At 30.2% G+C, this 19,271-nt stretch overlaps 1 protein-coding gene across 6 annotated transcripts in view; it reads right to left on the bottom strand.

Annotated features, from left to right (window-relative positions):
* heph (polypyrimidine tract-binding protein 1 heph) overlaps positions 1 to 19,271 on the bottom strand; it is a 381,579-nt gene that overhangs the window by 252,534 nt on the left and 109,774 nt on the right. For all 6 annotated transcript variants that reach the window (XM_065516406.1, XM_065516408.1, XM_065516405.1 and 3 more), the window contains one exon: positions 2,973 to 3,071. In XM_065516406.1, the coding sequence (XP_065372478.1) occupies positions 2,973 to 3,071 (99 nt within the window). The remainder of the gene's footprint in view (positions 1 to 2,972; positions 3,072 to 19,271) is intronic.

Here is a 19,271-nt window from a genome sequence, read left to right as displayed (position 1 = left end):
GCATAGAAAGACTTCGTAATTAAATGTATCACAAAAATAATAGATTAACTTAAATTACAGATTATCAATTAAGCCTGAGTTTAAGCAAACTTGAGTTAAATCAGAATAATAATCCACATAGAAGCTGAATATTATCAAATTAAAAGGATTATCAATTAAAATTAAGTTTAACTAAACTTGAGTTACATCAGGTTTATATTAATTATGTTTAAAAATCGTCTTAGAATGACTGTGAAATCAAATATATTACAAAACAAGTCAAGCCCGACCATATAATACCCTACACTAAGTAAAAGAGCAAAAAAAATTTTTCTTTTAAAATTTCAATAATTTATATTTTTGAGTGATTTTCGGAAATGGGCCTTATATGGGGGCTATGACCAATTATGGACCGATCACCATGAAATTAGGTCGTGTGATTTATGTGTATATTAAAGTTAACTATGTTGAATTTTGTGTGTTTAACAACATTTTTAAGCGATTTATGCACGTTAAAGTGATTTTCGGAAGCGGGTCTATATGGGAGCTATGACTAATTAATGACCGATCGTAACAAAATTTGGTGACATGAATTTTGTGTATATAAAAATTATTTGGAGCGGAATTTGTGGAGATACATATATAAATTAAACATTTATGACCGATAAAGTCCAATTTCGGGAGGACATTTGTATGGGGGCTAGGTGAAATAATGGTCCGATTGGAGCCAGTTTCAATAGGCTTGGTCCTTGAGCCGAAAAAATAATATGTATCAAATTTCATCGAAATATCTTCAAAATTGCGACATGTACTCTGCGCACAAGGTTTACATGGACAGCCAACCAGCCAGCCAACCAGACGGACAGACAGACGGACGGACGGACATCGCTTAAAATGATTCTAAGTCGATCGGTATACTTTAAGGTGGGTGTTAGACTAATATTTTTGGGCGTTACAAACATCTGCACAAACGCATAATACCCTCCCCACTATGGTGGTGTAGGGTATAAAAAGAATAAGTTCAAAATTGACAAGATTATCAATTAAACCTGAGTTTACCTAACCTTCAGTTAAATCAGATAAATATTAAGATAAACATAAAAGGAGAACGAATCAAATTTATAGCAAAAATACTAAATAATCGCAAATTTCAACAGATTTTAAATTTATCAAGTTTAACTAAACTTGAAACGCGATAGATTAAAGTTAATTTTGTTAAAAAATCTCGAATTTGAACAGATTAGCAATCAATCCTGAATTTAAATAAACTTGATGTTACGTATATTATAAATAATTATGTATAAAACACAAAAGTAATAAATGAACTCAAATAAAAAAAATATTTTTAATTTTCCAAGTTTAACTAAACGAAATATTAAAATTAATTATGTGCAAAAAACAAAATAAAAAGACCAGGCAATTAAATATATCGCAAAAGCAATGGCTAAACTCTACAAATAAACTCAAATTAGAACAGGTTGTTATATTTATCAAGTTTAACTAAACTTGAGTCATAGAAGATTAAAGTTAATTATGTTCAAAAATGTAAACCAAAACAAATATATCACAAAAGCAATAATATGTCTTAAATTAGAACAGAGTATCGATTAAACCTCAGTTTAACTAAACATAAGTTATGACAGACTAACGTTGAGAAGCTTAATACTTAAAACTTAATAAAAAAAATAGTCTTTCAATATCACAAAGTTTAACTTTGTTCTTTTAAATTAGCATAATTGATTAAATGAAAGATTATTTAATGAATTATGCCACAAAGGCAATAAATAAAAATAAACACAAATTAGAAGAAATGCTTAGGTTAATGGAGTTTACCTAATCTTGACTTAGAGCATGTTAATTATATATAAAATAAGACATGGGAAAACTAGTTAATCCAATATATTATAGAAACGCAACGAATCAAATATATTTAACAAAAACCAACATAAATCGGAACAGATTATGAATTTAACAGAGTTTAAATAAACTTGACTTAACGCAGATTAAAGTCAAATATGTTTAAGAATCGATATAAAAAGGCAACGTTAGCTTATATAATACAAAAGGAATAAATAAAACCTATTTAGAACCAATTTTCAATTTCACATAGTTTAACTAAACTTAGTTTAGCGGAGATTAGCTACATTTTAAAGAGGCTAACTTTATGAATAAACTCAAATTAGAATATGTTATCAATTTATCAGAGTTTAACTAAACTGTAAATTATTATGTTCAAGAAATGCCCCAGAAAGTCAAGCTAAATAAATATATCAGAAAATAAAAAATATGATAAAAAAATAGTCCGTTTAAACCGGGATTAAATTAAATTTACCATTTATTAACAAAATTCTTTCCTAATTATCATTTAAGTATAAAGTATTCAAACAGAAATTAAATTTCTTTCCAACTATAAAGATTTTAATAACAAATATTTTAATATTTAAAAATTTCATTTAGTTAATCTTCTCCCCAACATGAATATTAATCAAAGTTAGCTAACAAACATGTTTTAGGGATTTCTAATTAACCTTTTAAATCTTTTGGACTATTTTTGCAGCGAAAGGTTTCACATTAAACATAATGCTGGCTAAAATATACTGAAAATTCATAAATTTTCTGTAATCCCTAGTTTGATAACCTTTTTGTGTGCCAGCTATTTTGGTTGCATGATTTATGAGAGTAGGAAAAAACTGCTAAGAAAATTTAATAAGAAATGGTTAAAGTTTAGTAGATAGAAATAAAAAACATCATCCTTTTTTTCCAATATTAAATTACCGGAAAATGTTTTAAAACAATAACCACCTGCTGGGCAGAGCCACACACACCGTTTTGTAGTAGCAATGGTTAAATACAGAAGCAGCAGTATTAAAACAAATCTAAGCATAATTAACAACTATAGAGGTGGCTAAGAAGTTTATGGCATAAGAAAATTATTATAACAACCAAAGGCCTTCAATAAAGACTGAGGAAAAGAAGGTGGACGGACAACTTACCTTAACTCCAATATGAATAGGCGAAAACGCTTGCTCGCTGTGTAGTGATTGTAATATGGGCAATTGGATAGACAAGGGACACGACATCATGGTCGCTACCTAAAAGAAACATATAAGAAAAATCTATTAATGAAAATTAGGATAATATTAAAGTGTTTATAAAAAAATAAGGAAAATAAGTTGCTTAAAAATTATTAATTCACTTTGGCTTGTCTTTTATGGAGGCTCAAAGTTAAAATTTTCCAATTTTTATGATGTTGGTCTCATAGTAATTCATAGGGTTATTAATATATATGTTTCTTAAAATCCTTTTCTTTTGGATACAAAATATTGATCCAAAATATTGTCCCTGAGCAAAAGGATATTTCAAAGAAATATCTTTCATTTTCTAAAGATTTTCATAAAGTTGTATTCATAAACGATTGATAGCTTAAAATACCTTTGATAAACAATTTTTAAATGCACAAATTTTAAAGTAGGTTCGACCCTACTATAAATCTACTTCAAGGAATTATTTTTACTTTTTATGTTAAAAAAAGATGATTTTAAAGATAAATTTGGAATAATAGACGATACTATTGCAATTGCTAAACACAATTTCCACTCCGGTGGCGAATAAGTTCCATTTTAATAGTATATGCTTTCGTTTAATATTTCTCCGGAAGTGAACAACATAAGGTTCACAAGTTAGTTTGTTTGGCATTTTTGTCATTTACTTTTAACCTGCAACGCCATATGATAATAAAATGTGTAAACATTGTGGAAGAAGGTCCACACGTTCTAATATACCAACTCCCGAATTAAAACTATGTGTTTCCACATAGAAATTCATTAAATTTTGTTAAAATTTAACAAAATGTTAATAAAAATAAATTAATAAAACAAATTATAAATCAGTGATGTTTATTTTATCACAGAATATTCGTCATTCGAATACTTTTAATAATAATTGAAATTAAATATATAAAAATTTTTGTACATTAATACATTTTAGCTTAATATAAATTTACTAGAATCAGATATACATTTTTTATCTAAAAATTAGTTGTTATCTTCAAAAATGTATTTTTACTAAAAACAATCAATGAAAAAAAGAAAATTAACGAATATTTTATCCTAATTGAAAGCAACACTAACAACAAAAAAGGGGAAATAAATGAGAAGCATTGGCAGCTTAGAAAAAAATCAGTACATTAGTTATTGTGCCTTTAAAAAACGTTTATGAATACAATACTTTTATAAATGATTTTTAAAGCTAAAGTGTTCGTTAACTAAATTGTGTTTTAAAACTACAATAAGGTTTTTTATGCATATATCCGTTAGTATTTTATAAATCGTAGTGACTTAAATCCTTTTAATGTATCAGCTAAATACTTTTTCCGATTGAAAAAGTATAATCAATTTAATAATCCTTTAAACAAGGATATTTTAAAATACATATGCCTAAATTATGTAAATTCTTATTTTAATAACAGACCATAACGTAAAGATAATAGTGCGGGATTTTTCCAACTTTTAGCTTTTATTTTTTAACTTTTGTACAATATAAATTTAATCAAAGTATTGGCCATTGTTAGCTGTGACTTTTCCCTATTTTCCTGGCAACATATGGATTCCGAGCCAAAAGAACATATGGATTCCGAGCCAAAAGATATCGAATTAAAAGCAATATCGAATTAAAAGCGTATCCCAGAGAGTTCTGCATCGATGGAAACAAATAGTATTCGGAGGGGGCAAGGTCTGGACTATAAGTTGGGCGAGGCAAAACTTCCCAATCACTTATTCTAAATACCTTTTAACGGGTATTGCAACATGTGGCCGAGCGTTGTCATGATGGAATATTATGGTTTCATGTGTGACCTCATATTCTTGGCGTTTATTGTTAGGTACAGGTTCCATGTGATGGTCTGGACATATTTCATCAGCTCATAATAGATAGTACCCTTAGCGCGATGGATATTTGGCTTTGATGTCGATTCGGCTGCTATGTCGGGCTTTAAATACGATCTCTTACGCTTCGGATTATCGTAATGTATCCATTTTTCATAGCACGTAATGAATCGGTACACGAATTATTTTCTTTTATAGCGTTCCAACAGCATTTCGGACATGCAAAATCGTCTTTCAAGGTCGTCTCTCGGCTTCATTTAGTATGGTACCAAATTTCCCTGCTATTGGATGAATCCTGCTGCTCGCAAATGTTTTGATATTGTTGCTTGAGTAGCCCCCAATGATTTTGCAAGTATTGTTTAGTTTGACAACAACCCAGCAAAAACTTTACTTACTTAGTAAGCCAGCAAGTAATATTGGAGTTAAGGCATAACTGCGTATTATTTGACTGAAACACTACTTACATTTGTTCGAGATTTTTAAAAAATTCATGGGTCAAGCTTACAAATGTACTTACAATCAGTAAATATATATGTAGTAAATTCACAACAAGAATATGTAGCTAAAAAAAACACAAAAAATATTTCCTTTTGTGGGAATCGAAGTCACATTATTTGCTTGTGTTTGATATTCAAGCTGCTAACTCACTGCTCCATGTACGAGTTTTTTATTGTAAGTTAACAATAGTTTTAACAACAACATATAAATGAATATGATATGAACAAAAAAATTAATGGCTTTGACAGGTGGCGAACCACTAACCTCCCGTTTTCCAGTCAAACACACTAGATAGCTGTGCTAAATGCAAAAGTTCATTTCCAACCTGTATAAAAATAAGTACTTATTTTAGTAAATAAAATAATGTGCTGGGTAACCACCACTCATTACAAAATGAGCATTTATTAAAACGTATTAACTTTGAACCTACATAAAAATCAAGGGGGTTATGGTGTAATTCGATTCGAAAAAGAAATCGTTCGAATTTGTATTGTTTATACAATGAATTTCGAAAATGTTTTCTTTCGAATCGAATTACAAATCCTGGGGAACTTTAAATTTTGTATGGACATGTTCACTTCATTTGTTTTATCGAAATATTTCGTTGCGTCCCGAAAACTAAAAAAAACTAAAATTTATTTATTAGTAATTAATGCGAAAACAGTTTTAATACCGAACTCATCACAATTCAGTTACTGGGGTCAATATGACTCTCCAATAAAGAAAGACTTAAAAATATTTTTCTGTATCTCAGTTGCAACAAATCACGTTTCTTAATTCTTCATCAGCGCTAAAGCATTACAAACAAAAATACCATAAATTCTAAAAGGCAAAAATAATACAACAAACCCCATCATCATTATTCAAATATACCAACCAACCATCTACAATGAAAAGGAAAATCGTGAACTTTGTTTGGCAACAACATCAACAACAGTAGCAACAATAATAGTTAAGTGCAACTAAGTATGGTAGTTACTATGAAACCAATCCTCTAACAATTGTACAATACACATCTGTATAAGCAGTCAAGCTGCAAGGACGAAAAGCTCAAACACCCACACACACACACTCATATATAATTTTCTAAACAAACGAGAAATGAGAGAAAATTAAAATTCACAAATACTACGACCGACTAAAAAATACCATTAACAACAAGTTGCCACGATGCTGATGAGGTACGTAAAGGAAGTATGCAACAATGGCATTGAAATACCACGATGCGATTACACTCCTTAAACACAAAAAATATGCACCGAATATTGCAACTGACATCCAAAATGGCGCACACACATACATGCCACACAACCAGCAGCAACAACAACAACCACAGCACAAACAAACAATAAATTATGAAGAATCAAAACGAAAAAAAAGAAAGAGAAATGAAAATGAACGCGCGTTTTGTACAAGCAACACAAGATGACGATGGATACCGACAATAATAACAGCAACAACACCAATCTTTAAAGAAAACAAGAACTGACAACAGACATAACAATAACAACAAAAAGCAAAAATGCATTATATAAAACACACACTTGCAACGGCAACCATAATACCTGCCACAGAACAGACACAACAAACAAACAGATAGACAGACGGACGGACGGACGGACGGACGGAGCAACAGACAAACGATAAGACAAATAAATGAAAACGAGAGGAAATTGACTCGGGCCATGACTGCTCTACAACCTTCTTACTGTTGCTGGTTGCTGTTGATGTTGCAGTTGCTTTGGCTGTTCTTACCATCATTTATATTTATGCTGACAACACAACGTTGATGTGGTTACACAAATAAACACAAACAACAGCCATAAGACTCGTATCATGCCCCAGAAACGAGGGTAAACTACACAAACATCCAAAAATAAAAGCAGAAGGAGTACGCAAGTAAGTACTGCTACAAGAAAAGCTCAGTCTCCTCTCTTTCGCTTTCTGACAATAATGACACAGACGATGACACCACAAAAGGAAGTTGATTCAAAACGGCAACAGCAGCAACAATGTCAGCAACCAAAATAGCAGCATCTCCGATGGAAACAACAATAAAATTTTGTTGTCACTATTTAATAGAGCAGAAATCAACACAGCAACTACAACAACGACAAAATACTCTTATATACCAAGAGGAAGAAGAAAGAAATACATACATAAATATTTGTTGCAAGAAAGCAACACAACCACATGGTTTTACAATTTTATTTATGGGTGACGAAAGAAATTCATACAAACAAACATACATACAGATAGATAGATGTATTGTATTGTACATACATACAGTAGTATTTGTGGCTGTAAATGGTTATATAAACAACTCAACTTGTGGCAACTCAACTATTTATGGTGTTGCATGACGCATCAAACGTAAATATGACACGCGATACTTTAAAAACAATGTACCATGTTGCTGTAATTTATTTCTTCATTTACGATTTAATGCCCTTCATATTATAGGTGCTATAAGTTTAGCAAGACGTTGGTAACACCAAGAAATAATTAGCGATCTTGTTTAGAACTTTCACTAAATTTTTTATGTAGGATATTGAGCGTCTTTAAACCTACATCTACACAGAGAAAACAGATTCGTGATAGCAACCGAATTTGTTGCCAATCGAATGATTCCATCTTTGTGACCGAATTTTATAGTTGTGACTACAATATTTTGTAAGGGGTAACTAAAGTTTGGTTGCCTCAACTGAAATTCTTCCTTACCAACTGACTTTCTGTTGTTAGAACTGAAAAATTCTATATATGCAACCGAATCATTCGATTGGCAACAAATTCGGTTGCTATCACGAATCTGTATTCTCTGTGTATACATTTTCCCAAAGGCGGCTTTACATCATCTGAAGTTGGACAACTATGATGAGTTCAGGGCCTTCATCTTTACATCATCTGATGCAAAAAAAAATAAACTGACAGATTATTGGTTTTTAACATTTAATTCAGACGATTGACGATAATTGTAATTAGAAAACTAAAGAAAAGTATTCCTAATAGAAAACTATTCGACGAGTTTCCCAATGATAAATTGAATCGAGGAGTAACCTAATGAAATATTATAATATTTTAACCCTCCGTTAGTCGCAATTGATCTGGTTGATACAAGCAAACAAATTTTTAATATAAATTTTTTTAAATTCCCTAAATTTTAAGCTATTTTTTGATAAAAATATATTTTTACTGCTATTTTATTTTTACTACTGTTTTAAATACTTTTCCCCATATGCGTAAACAATTTATAAAAGGTTTATAAAACAGAATTTCTAAACAAAATTTGTTTTATAAACCTATTTCTTTATTCATATCAATTTGATACATTGCGACTAGTCTCAATTGAAAATTATTCCGACTAACGGTGGGTTATAATATGAAAGTATTATAATCAGAAAATTATTAAATATGAATATTTGCATAATAGATAACGATTCGATAAATATTGCAAGGAGCAAACGATTTGATGAGTTCTCCATATATTAAACAATTCGAACAATATAAGCGAATAGGATTCGAATTAAATGCCATAAAGATAAGAATTCGTCGAATATCTTCATAGTAAAACAGAAACGATTTTTATATATGAAAGTATTTTTCCACGCTTTTTCAAAGATTTTTTTCTCACAAATAAGTTTTTTTTACGAAAAAAGCTCTTTCAAAAAATAAGCTTTTCACTTGAAAGTTAATTCAAGAAGCTTTTACAAGAAAGAAACACAAAAAAGTTCTTTTACAAAATAAGCTTATTTCTCTTTATAAATAACTTTTTTAAAAAAAAGCTTTTTTACAAAAAGGCAATTTTATCTAAAATTCTCGAAAAAAAATATTTTCGAAAGCTCTAATACCAAAAAAAAAGTATTTTTCAAATCTAAGGAAAAAAAGATCTTTCAAAAAAAAGCTTTTTCACTAGAGGGTTAATTCACATAAACTTATCATAAACAATAGCGGTATTCACTGTTAAGTGCGAATGGTCTAGCATCATTGCAAATGCAAAATTTTACCATAATCCAATAACAAAATACACACAAAAACATTTACAATTTTGCATTTGCAATGATGCAATACCATTCGCACTTAATACTGAACTCCGCTAATATGTTTCATGAAGCTTTTACAAGAAAGAAACACAAAAAGCTTGTTCACAAAATAAGCTTTTTATAAAAACCTGTTAAAGAAAGCTTTTGCACTAAAAGGTTATTTTACCTAAAATTCTCGAAAAAAAATAAATAAAAAAAGCTTTTAAATAGCAATAAAAATTATTTTTCAAATCTTTCACGAAGCTTTTCAAAGAAAAAAAAACATAAAAAGCTTTTACACAAAATAAGCTTCATTATAAAAACCTGTTTCCAAAAAAGCATTTTCACAAAAAGGTTCTTTCACCTAACATTCTAGAAAAAAATATTTGTATTTTTCAAAGCTATTAACTGTATAAAATAAAGGATTTCTCAAAGCTTTTTTCCCACAAATAAGTTAAAAAAAACTCTTTAAAAAATATGTTTTTCACTAGAAGGTTAATTCTCATAAACGTATAGCAAACAATGTTGCACGAAGCTTTTACAAGGAAAAAAACACAAAAAGCTTTTTCACAAAATAAGATTTTTATAAAAACCTGTTAAAGAAAGCTTTTGCACTAAAAGGTTATTTTACCTAAAATTCTCTAAAAAAAATATTTATATTTTTCAAAGCTTTTAAATATCAATAAAAAGTATTTTTCAAATCTTTCACAAAATTTTTCAAAGAAAAAAAAAACAAAAAAAACTTCTACATAAAAACCTGTTAAAAAGAAAGCTTTTTCACAAAATTGTGTATAAATTTGAAAAGAATCCTTCGATTTTTATGATCGATATCTCATTTTATTTCTTTGCGATAAAGCAATAAATCTGAACAATAGTTGCCGTTTTCGATTTTTCATGATTTTTTTAAACCAAACTAATTTGCTATTTTCACTTCGAAACTTCTGAAAACTTCACGCAATATATATGTGAAAATTTGTACATAGCATGGGGAAAATGTTTTCAAAATTGAATCATTTAAAAGAAGAACATTAACATTATTTAATTTTATGTTAAAAAATTTTGTAAAAATTAGCGAATTCACTTAATTGTGCATAAAAATTCGAAAGGAATCAATCGATTTTTTTGATCAATATCTCATTTTGTTGCTATTATATGTGGCTTTGCGATAAAGTAATAAACCTGAACAATTTCTGCCGTTTTCTATTTTTCATGATTTTTTTTAAACAAACAAATTTATGTTTTGCTTAAGTTTGTTATTATAACTCCGAAACTACTGAACCGATTAAAACGCAATATATAAACGGATTAAAGCATATGTAAATTTTTTTTTTTTCGAGTTTATCTTAATAATAATGGACTAACCGTTTTTGAGTAATCATTAATTATGTGGGGAAACGTCTAAAAAAAAAATCAAAATTTTACTTAAATTTTTTTTTTTTAGAAAAAAACTCTGCATAGAATATACAATTTGGACCATATTTGTATTACTGGAACCGCAATACATCAAAATTGTGTAGTGGTTTAAAAAGAATCCAAAATTTTTTTCGATTTTATTGCCCTGTGAAATAAAAAAAATGTAAGAAAGTTGTATTGCCACAATATAATATAGAAATGTCATCATTCGAACACTTATAATTGCCCGATAATGTCACCTATTTAAAAAACTTATCTATCATATTTTAGAAACAATTATTTTCAAATTATTTTGTATATTAACTTGTCTCTGCAGGGTATATAAGATTCAATAAAGTCCAACTGTTTTATGGTTCATCGCTAGTTGCATAGGGGGGACCTTGGGAAAATCTTTAATTTTTTTCTTTCGTTTCTTGGCAAAGTTTATTTGAACTCTAGCTAGGCACTTAAAAATGACTTGGGAGTGTGCGGTAAAAAGCAGGGTGATGTGTTAATGGAATTTAGTTTAATGTAAACTAATTTTTCGCAAGAGATTTTAAGATAAAAAAAATTAGTTAGGGATTTTTACAAAATGCAATTGTAAAGTGTATGCAATTTATTCAAACACAGTTGAAAGAAAACTTACTTTAAGCAGGGTACTACTAAATATGTATTTGTTTAAGTGCTATTTGTTGAGTTATTTAGAACATATTCAAATTCAAATAGTAAACAAAATGATGTATAATAGTTATAGTTATCATTCCATAAAAGAAGTATTCAAATTTTAATTAAAGAATTTTGGTAATTTAATATCTCATGTGTATGTTGGATGGGTTAATTGTGTGCTCGCATTACACAAATTATACAAATAATACTACGTTGTACACCTCCTTTTGTCTAGCATTTACGAAAAACCATTAGAGATGTGTGCTAAAATGGTTGATAATGTTGACGATGCTGCTGCTGATGATGATGGCGACTCTAAAAATATGTTTGGTTGCTGCTGCTGCTGCGTTTTTATTGCGGTTGCATTGGTTTTTATTTGTTGATGGCAAATGATGAAGATGAATTTTACGATTCATGATTTTTGAGTAGTGATAAATTGCCAAAAAAAAAAAAACAAACAAACCAATGAAAATAGTGAATAAATAAAGCAGATAGAGAGAAAGGAAAACAAGTTAAAGAATCACAAACTAGATACAATTTCAGATACATTAGCGTTATGTATATATAAAGGGGCCTGGTGCAAAAATGCAGAAGTAGAGAGGGGCAACATTAATGCACTGTGCCATATAATAAATGTTGTCTTCATGTCAATGAGATATTTGAACATCAACTTTTCTGTGAATTATTCATGAAGCTGCAAAGTGCGCCAGTTTCAAAATTTTGTGCAATACTATTTACCTCCCAAAAAAAAAAACCAAAAATTATAAAAAAAATATGAGCAACACATGCTGTTGAAATAAAGAAATATTATTGTTGCTGCTGTGGGTTTTGATGGCTGCTAGCTAGTTAATGGTGGCAATGACCAAGAATGTGCTTATGGCTCGTAAAAAGTGGCTTCCATACAAAGTCACTCTAAAATTATAACAATGTAGGAATCAGAAACTTTAAAATCTTTGTAATGAATGACAGTTAAAAACAGTTGCTAGAGTTTCAAAATTGTTTATATTAGACACCCTAACTCGGTTTATTTTTCTACCTGACTACATTTTGAAAATAAAAAAAAAAACAATTTTCTCCTGCTATCTCAACCCACACATATTTTACACATCACTAAACGATTTTAACAATCAAAACTGTATTGTATTCAGAAATATAAGTGGAGCCACCAACATCAACTAAAATAGTATTAGAAAATAACTACATATAACTACAACATGTGTATGGCAAAAAAAAACACTACACTAACTAAAAGGTGTTTTTTTAGAAGAGGAGAATTTGAAACAGTCAGTTCTGTTTTCTGTGAAAGCTGATTTGACAGTTCTGGGTTGTATGGTTTGCAAATTTATCATGAATAGTTAGACTCACACCAGAGCAATGTTTGCAAATGGTTCAAACTTATTTTGAAAATCATGATTCAATTCGACAAACTCATCTGGCATTAAGTGCATTTCTTGGTGCTCATAATCGTCCATCAGAGCGATAAATATGAGAAACTATGGATCGTTTTCGCAATATGTTTACTCTTAACGATAGTACGCATCCCGAAAGACGCCGAAGAGAACAACAATTGATGGTATACAGCATAGTGGTATAGATGATCCAAATAACGATGATCAGAATGTTACAGTCAACGGTGAGCGATATGGAGACATGTTTTTTAACTTGTTGATGGCTCAATTGGAAGGCATTAGTATTGCAGACATGTGGTGCCATACCGCGCGATACAATCAATTTACAGAGGAAAATATTTGGCGAGCGAATAATTTCATATCCCATTAGATTATTTTCTCTGGGGATATTTAAAGTACCAGGTCCAAGTCCATTATTGCCAAAATACACCCTGATTTATTTCGAATTTCAGGCAACATGCCTGAAATCATATTTAAACATTAATGCCATCAAAATATCCAACAAAAAAAGCCAATTGGAGGGATATTAATAACTGACTTATTTCAATTTAAAGTTCTCCCTCCACCTCTACGAAAAACACCCTTTACAATTACACCAAAACAAAAAAAAAATAGACTGTTTGCACATGCAATGTTCTGCTCTCTCAGCAGAGGTGTGGCAATGGCAACTGTGTTGCATACTGGGTAATTGAACTTAGTTTTTCTTTCTATTGTTTTTTTTTTCTTTTTTTTTGTGTTTCATTTATGAATTTAAATACAAAACATATGAAACGGTTAATGAACTTGAGAATATTGTTTGCCTGCTTATAGAAATGGAGTTATTGTATGCGAATTTATGTATGTAAAGAGAAATACTTTTTTTATTTTTACTTGAACTTAGGATTATTTATATTCTAAACACACGTTCAAACTGCGTCAATCATAAGCTATGAAGTAAAAACAAGTAGTAGCAGTATTCCCAGTAAAGCAATCATTTGCGAGTCCCTGACTATAAAAAAAATCATTTTATTTATCAACATTGTCTCCTTTGAGCTCTAAAAACTTTGTCCAACGTTTCGCCAATTTGGTTAGCCCTTCCAAAAAATCATTGGAGTGAAAGAGAAAGATTTCCGCCCAGCCATTCCTTCAAGTTTTGAAACAATAAATAGTCACTCTGGGCTAAATCCGGAGAATAGAGCGGACGAGGGAGCAATTCGAAGCCTAATGGATTTTTTTTCTTTCAAAAGAGAAGTAACACTCAGGCAATTAATGCCTACAGTATTGGCCATAACTAAAGCACCCCCTCAATGAATTTTTTTCATATGGTATTTTTTTGTATAAAATCAAAGTTTTAAATATCTATTATGTATTATTTTCATTTGTTAATATGTTTATTATTGATAAACAAATACTTTCAAAGTTAACCTTTCTATAAGAGGTAACTTAAAATCAAAAAATATTTTAAGGTAAAAAATGAAACGGACAAAACTAAAGCACCCCTTCAAGGATATACTATAAAAAAAATTTTAGTTAATTTTTTGTTGCAAATCCTTTGTTTTGAATGGCACAAGAACATCTCTTGGCATAGAAGATAATATGTTTTTATGGCGTTTTTCGATATTCCTTCCCAGGCTATTTTAACGGCATGAAATAAATCGTGAAAATTTCCGATCCTTATTTCAGCAATTTTCACGATTTATTTTCAAATTAATAATGTGCCTCAAGTTCTCAATAGCATTAAGATCGGGAGATTGACCAGGCCAATGAAGAACTTGAATCTTATTGCTCTGAAGCCAAGTCTTACAAACTTTGGAGGTGTGCTTAGGATCGTTATCCTGTTGGAAGCTCCCTATAAGTGGCATCTCTTCACTGGCATAAGGCAACATTACATCTTTCAATACATCACGGTACATGAACCGATCCATAATCTCATAAATTTTATGATTTGGCCCAAATCCTTGACCAGAAAAGCAACCCCAGACCATTACATTGCCTCCTCCATGTTTAATTGTTCCTTTGCAATACTTAGGATTCCGTCTTCCTCCTTTTGGTCTGCGTACACGCCTTATTCCAGCGGAACTTTTTAAGTTGTACGTCAGGGAACAATACTGTCTTTAATTTTTGGACACTCCAGTCGATGTGGGCTTTGGCAAATTTCAGTCTAGCTTTCTTGTTCTTAGCTGATAGAAATGTTTTTTTTTGCTGGTCGTCAGCTGTATAATCGGGCTTCTACTACTCTTCTACGGATTGTTCTTTCGCTAACGCATAATCTTAAACTTGTTCGTACTTGAATAGCTGATGCTTTAGGATCTTTTTGTATTGCTGTTTTGATCAAGGAATCATAATATCGTGTTTTTTTTCGCGAACTACCTACAGAATGCACCGGAGATTTTCGACCAGTCTTAAAAAATTTTGAAACGAGCCTGGAAATAACTGATCTGTTAATTGAATATTTTTTAGTCAATTCATGTAGTGATAAGCCCGTCTTCCAGTCTTCAATAACTTTAATTTTAAATTTACTGGAGTACTTGTTCCTTGTCATAGTTTTTTTCACAATAAACTGTATAAAACATAAATTTTGCACACTACGTCTTCCTATATTTTTATCTTTTGGAATTTTTAAGTCCATTCATTGTGATTCCCGATAATTCACATTGCAAATATGCAGTAGCGAGTCAAATTTTTAAATATCTTATAAGAGGGTGCTTTTGTTTTGTCTGTTGCGTTTTGAGTTTTTATATGATTTATCATTTTAAATTAATTTTTAATAAAATTATCTTTTACTAAATGAATATTAAATGAACATTAACAATATTAGTTAATAAAATATATACAAAATACATCCCAAAAAAGTTTTTTAATTTTTCAGCTCTTTAATGGCGCGTTATGTTTGTTATTAGTACCGATTGCAGCGCCTCTGGTGGTGAGTAGGAACATTCTTCAAAGCAATAGCCACTATTTATTTATTTTACTTCGACGGCATTTCAATGCTGTACCGCCAAAGGAGGCTGTGATTAATATTAGTTATTAGTAAACTAATAATTATCATAAACTGATGTTGTTGATTGGCAGCGGCTGGAAATCGAACTCAGGCCGCAAATACCACATCATGCTTAATAATCAAATGCGCTAACCAATTAAGAAAAAGCACCTCCAATGGAGTTTTTGCCATGTGTGCACCCTTGTGCATTGTCCTGGTGAAAAATTACTTTTTTCTTTGGCCAAATGCGGTCGTTTTTTTCAAGTCCTCATTAAGTCGATCGAATAAGTTGATTGAGCATTCAAAAAAGCGGTCACTATGACTTTATCGGCTGACAAACACACCTTGGCGTTTTTGGAGCCGATTCACCCCGAGGAATCCACTGTTTTTACTGCTGTTTGGATCTACGTTTCGTATACGGTTGTGAATCGGTGTAAAAATGTGTCTATATTGCGGTTGAACACTCCTGCTAAGTTGTCGCAACGTGACACCCATATTGCAGAAAGCTTTCTCAAACCCAAGTGATCATTCAAAATTCAAACCACGGAACCATGTGAGATGTCTATGGCTTCCACAATCTTCGATCGGCAAATACCATATCGTGAATTTGTTCAATTGTTTCGGGTGTATAGACCTCAAATAAGCGTCCAGAACGTTCGGCATCTTCCGTGCTTTCATGGCCACATCGAAATTCCGTAAACCACTTTTTTACCATTGAAATTGATGGTGCAGAGTTCCCATAGTACATATGAAGTTTAGCCTTGGTTTGATGATGGTTATTTTCTGCAAAACATAATGCTTAATGAGCACAGGAAATTCACTTTTTTAAATTTTCTCCTAAATCAATAAAATCCTTAAATCAATAAAATCCATAAGTCAATAAAATCTAACTATAGCGAGTATTTAAAGTAATGGCTTATGTAAATTTTGTTGTTTCTCATTTTCAATAGTATTTTATGGCGTTTTCTTTTCTGACAAAAAATGTTGCCAACATATTTTGTACCATTTATTAAAGATTACCCATACCCTCATAATGTTTTACATTTTTAACGATCACAATAGAACAAAAACCATTACCATTTATGCAATTTTCTTTTATGTACCTTCTAAATGTTGTAAAACTATACATTTTGCTGTTTAAAAAGTGCTGCATTTCTAACCCTTTGATAAAATTGAGGGTGAAACGTGTTGCATATCTTCGGGGTTTTAGGGCAACATTATTTGAAAAGAACACGTTATACCCTTACCAAACTACATTTTTTTAGAAAAGAACACAGAAAAGGGTAAAAGGCAGAATAAAGGCATCATTTATGCCAGAAAAGAAAACGCCATTAGTGTTGTTTCCAATATATTAGCAATAAACATGGAATGCAGAACGCGACAAAAAATAGAACTGCATTTGGATATGCTTTTTTAAATCAATCCTTTTTAACTAATGAACAATAATGTGGCTTTGAATGGTAGTTACGATAGCGAACGTGACACAAAATGAAAATCTAAACAAACATTTAGTTTTTTTTATGATGTAAATTAAAATGTTCATCCACTTAACTACTGAAAACAAACAACAATTTAGGTACAAGAACACGACGCAAAGTGGCGCCCGTAAAACAAGTGAGGTTGCAAAAATCTAAATTTCATGTGCCTCTAAAAAAAAATTGAATATACATACTTCTTTTAGAGTAAATTGTCCAACGATTTCAAAAATGCTACTCTTATTACAATCAGATTTTTGGTTCAGAAGTTTTCAAAAAAACAGACAATTTTTAGGTAATTTGGTCCGCTTTCAGATACAATATATCGAAAACTATATAACTGATCATTATTTTTGATTCTTTTGATAGATATATTTATTAAGAAAAGAATAAACAAAACTTGTACTGTTTGCTTTGTATTTGTACAGATAAATCGATATTTACCAACTATTAATTTTTTCAATATTTCTCAACTTTGATGGAAAATAAAAAAAAACTATCAATTTCTATATTTGCCATATTTTCAAAATAAGTTCTTTGATTATTCCTTTACCTAATGCAAAAATTTCCAGTTGCTAGAGGTAAAATTTTTAAAAAAAGACATGGTTTCAAAAATGACATATGACCGTGAAAAACCAACCAAATTTTTTTTTTTTTTTTTTAAATTTTTTTAATCTTTTCTGGAATAATTTTAAATCATAAAAGCCTTTAAAAAAACATAAAAAATTAAAAAAATTTAAAAAATATTTTATTTTACTTCCCATAAAATTGATTTTTCCACAAATTTCAACTTTGCTAAGCCATAAATAAGTAGGCACCTGAAAGGCGTAGAACCATTTTCAAACACTCATTTCATAGGATGATCAATTATCTATCATATGCTAATCTTTTTTGATTATCTCATTTGGTTCAAAAGTTATGAATTAGAAAGACATATATGACTTTAAATGAAAAATTTACCATTAAGCTAGCTTTGTTGGCCTCTATTTTCACAGTTTGGATAAAATTGCCAATTTGAGTAAAATTAAACACCTGCCAAACCCCATTTCTGACCATCCAAAAAAGAAAAAACCTGCACAAAGATAGATAGGTAAGTATACATACCATAAAATAAATCTTCAAATTCCCAATTAAACTCCATTTATATTCAAATAATGCTTTGGTTTTATTAAAAAAATATTTTTTGTTTAACATTTTTGCCAAATTCTGAAAAGTTCAAATGACACACTTTGTTTTAAATTGAACAAAGATTTTTTATGGAAAAGCTAAACTGAAATTACATTCAAAGCCGGTTTTAAGTGCGTTTTGAAAACAGAACATTGACAACAAATCATTCATATATGTATGTACATCTAGAGTCAAGCAATTTTTGCCTTTTGTTTTAATGAGAAATAAAAAATAATGCAAAACAATTATTTAAAAGCAATTGTGATGAAATTGAATGCAGCAACACAAAAAAGGCCAAATAAATCATTGTTAAGTACAATGACAGTTCATATTTAAAATTAATTGAACAATTGTGGAATTAAAGTATTGAAGTATGAAGAGTGAGATAATTTCTTTTATAAAAAGCAGCCAAAATTTTGTGTGAAAAACACCGATTGGGTGTCTTTGTTTAGAGAACAATTTTTTGTTTAGAAGAATGGAGATCACAATAAGTAGAGGCCAAATAAGTTCAGGCCGAAACCGAATCTAATATTTGGGAAAAGGTTCAATATTTGGCCTAACTCGAAACAAATCAATACTTTGTTTAATGAGCACATTTCAGCTCAGTAAGCTGCCAATTTTTTTTCAGAAAACCGAATGCCGAACGATTATTTGGCTATTCAAACACCGAATATTCGGGCGGAGACAAAAAAAATCGTTAAATATCATTAGGACACATTTCTGCAAGAAATCAATATTCGACCTAATTCGAATTAAATCAATACATTTTCTTATAAACTGTCAATTTCCGAATTTTTCCGAAAACCGAATATTGGTCGATTTTT

This window comes from Calliphora vicina, chromosome 1 (assembly GCF_958450345.1).
Source record: "Calliphora vicina chromosome 1, idCalVici1.1, whole genome shotgun sequence".
Classification (NCBI taxonomy): domain Eukaryota; kingdom Metazoa; phylum Arthropoda; class Insecta; order Diptera; family Calliphoridae; genus Calliphora; species Calliphora vicina.
This window is presented reverse-complemented; position numbering and strand designations above follow the sequence as displayed.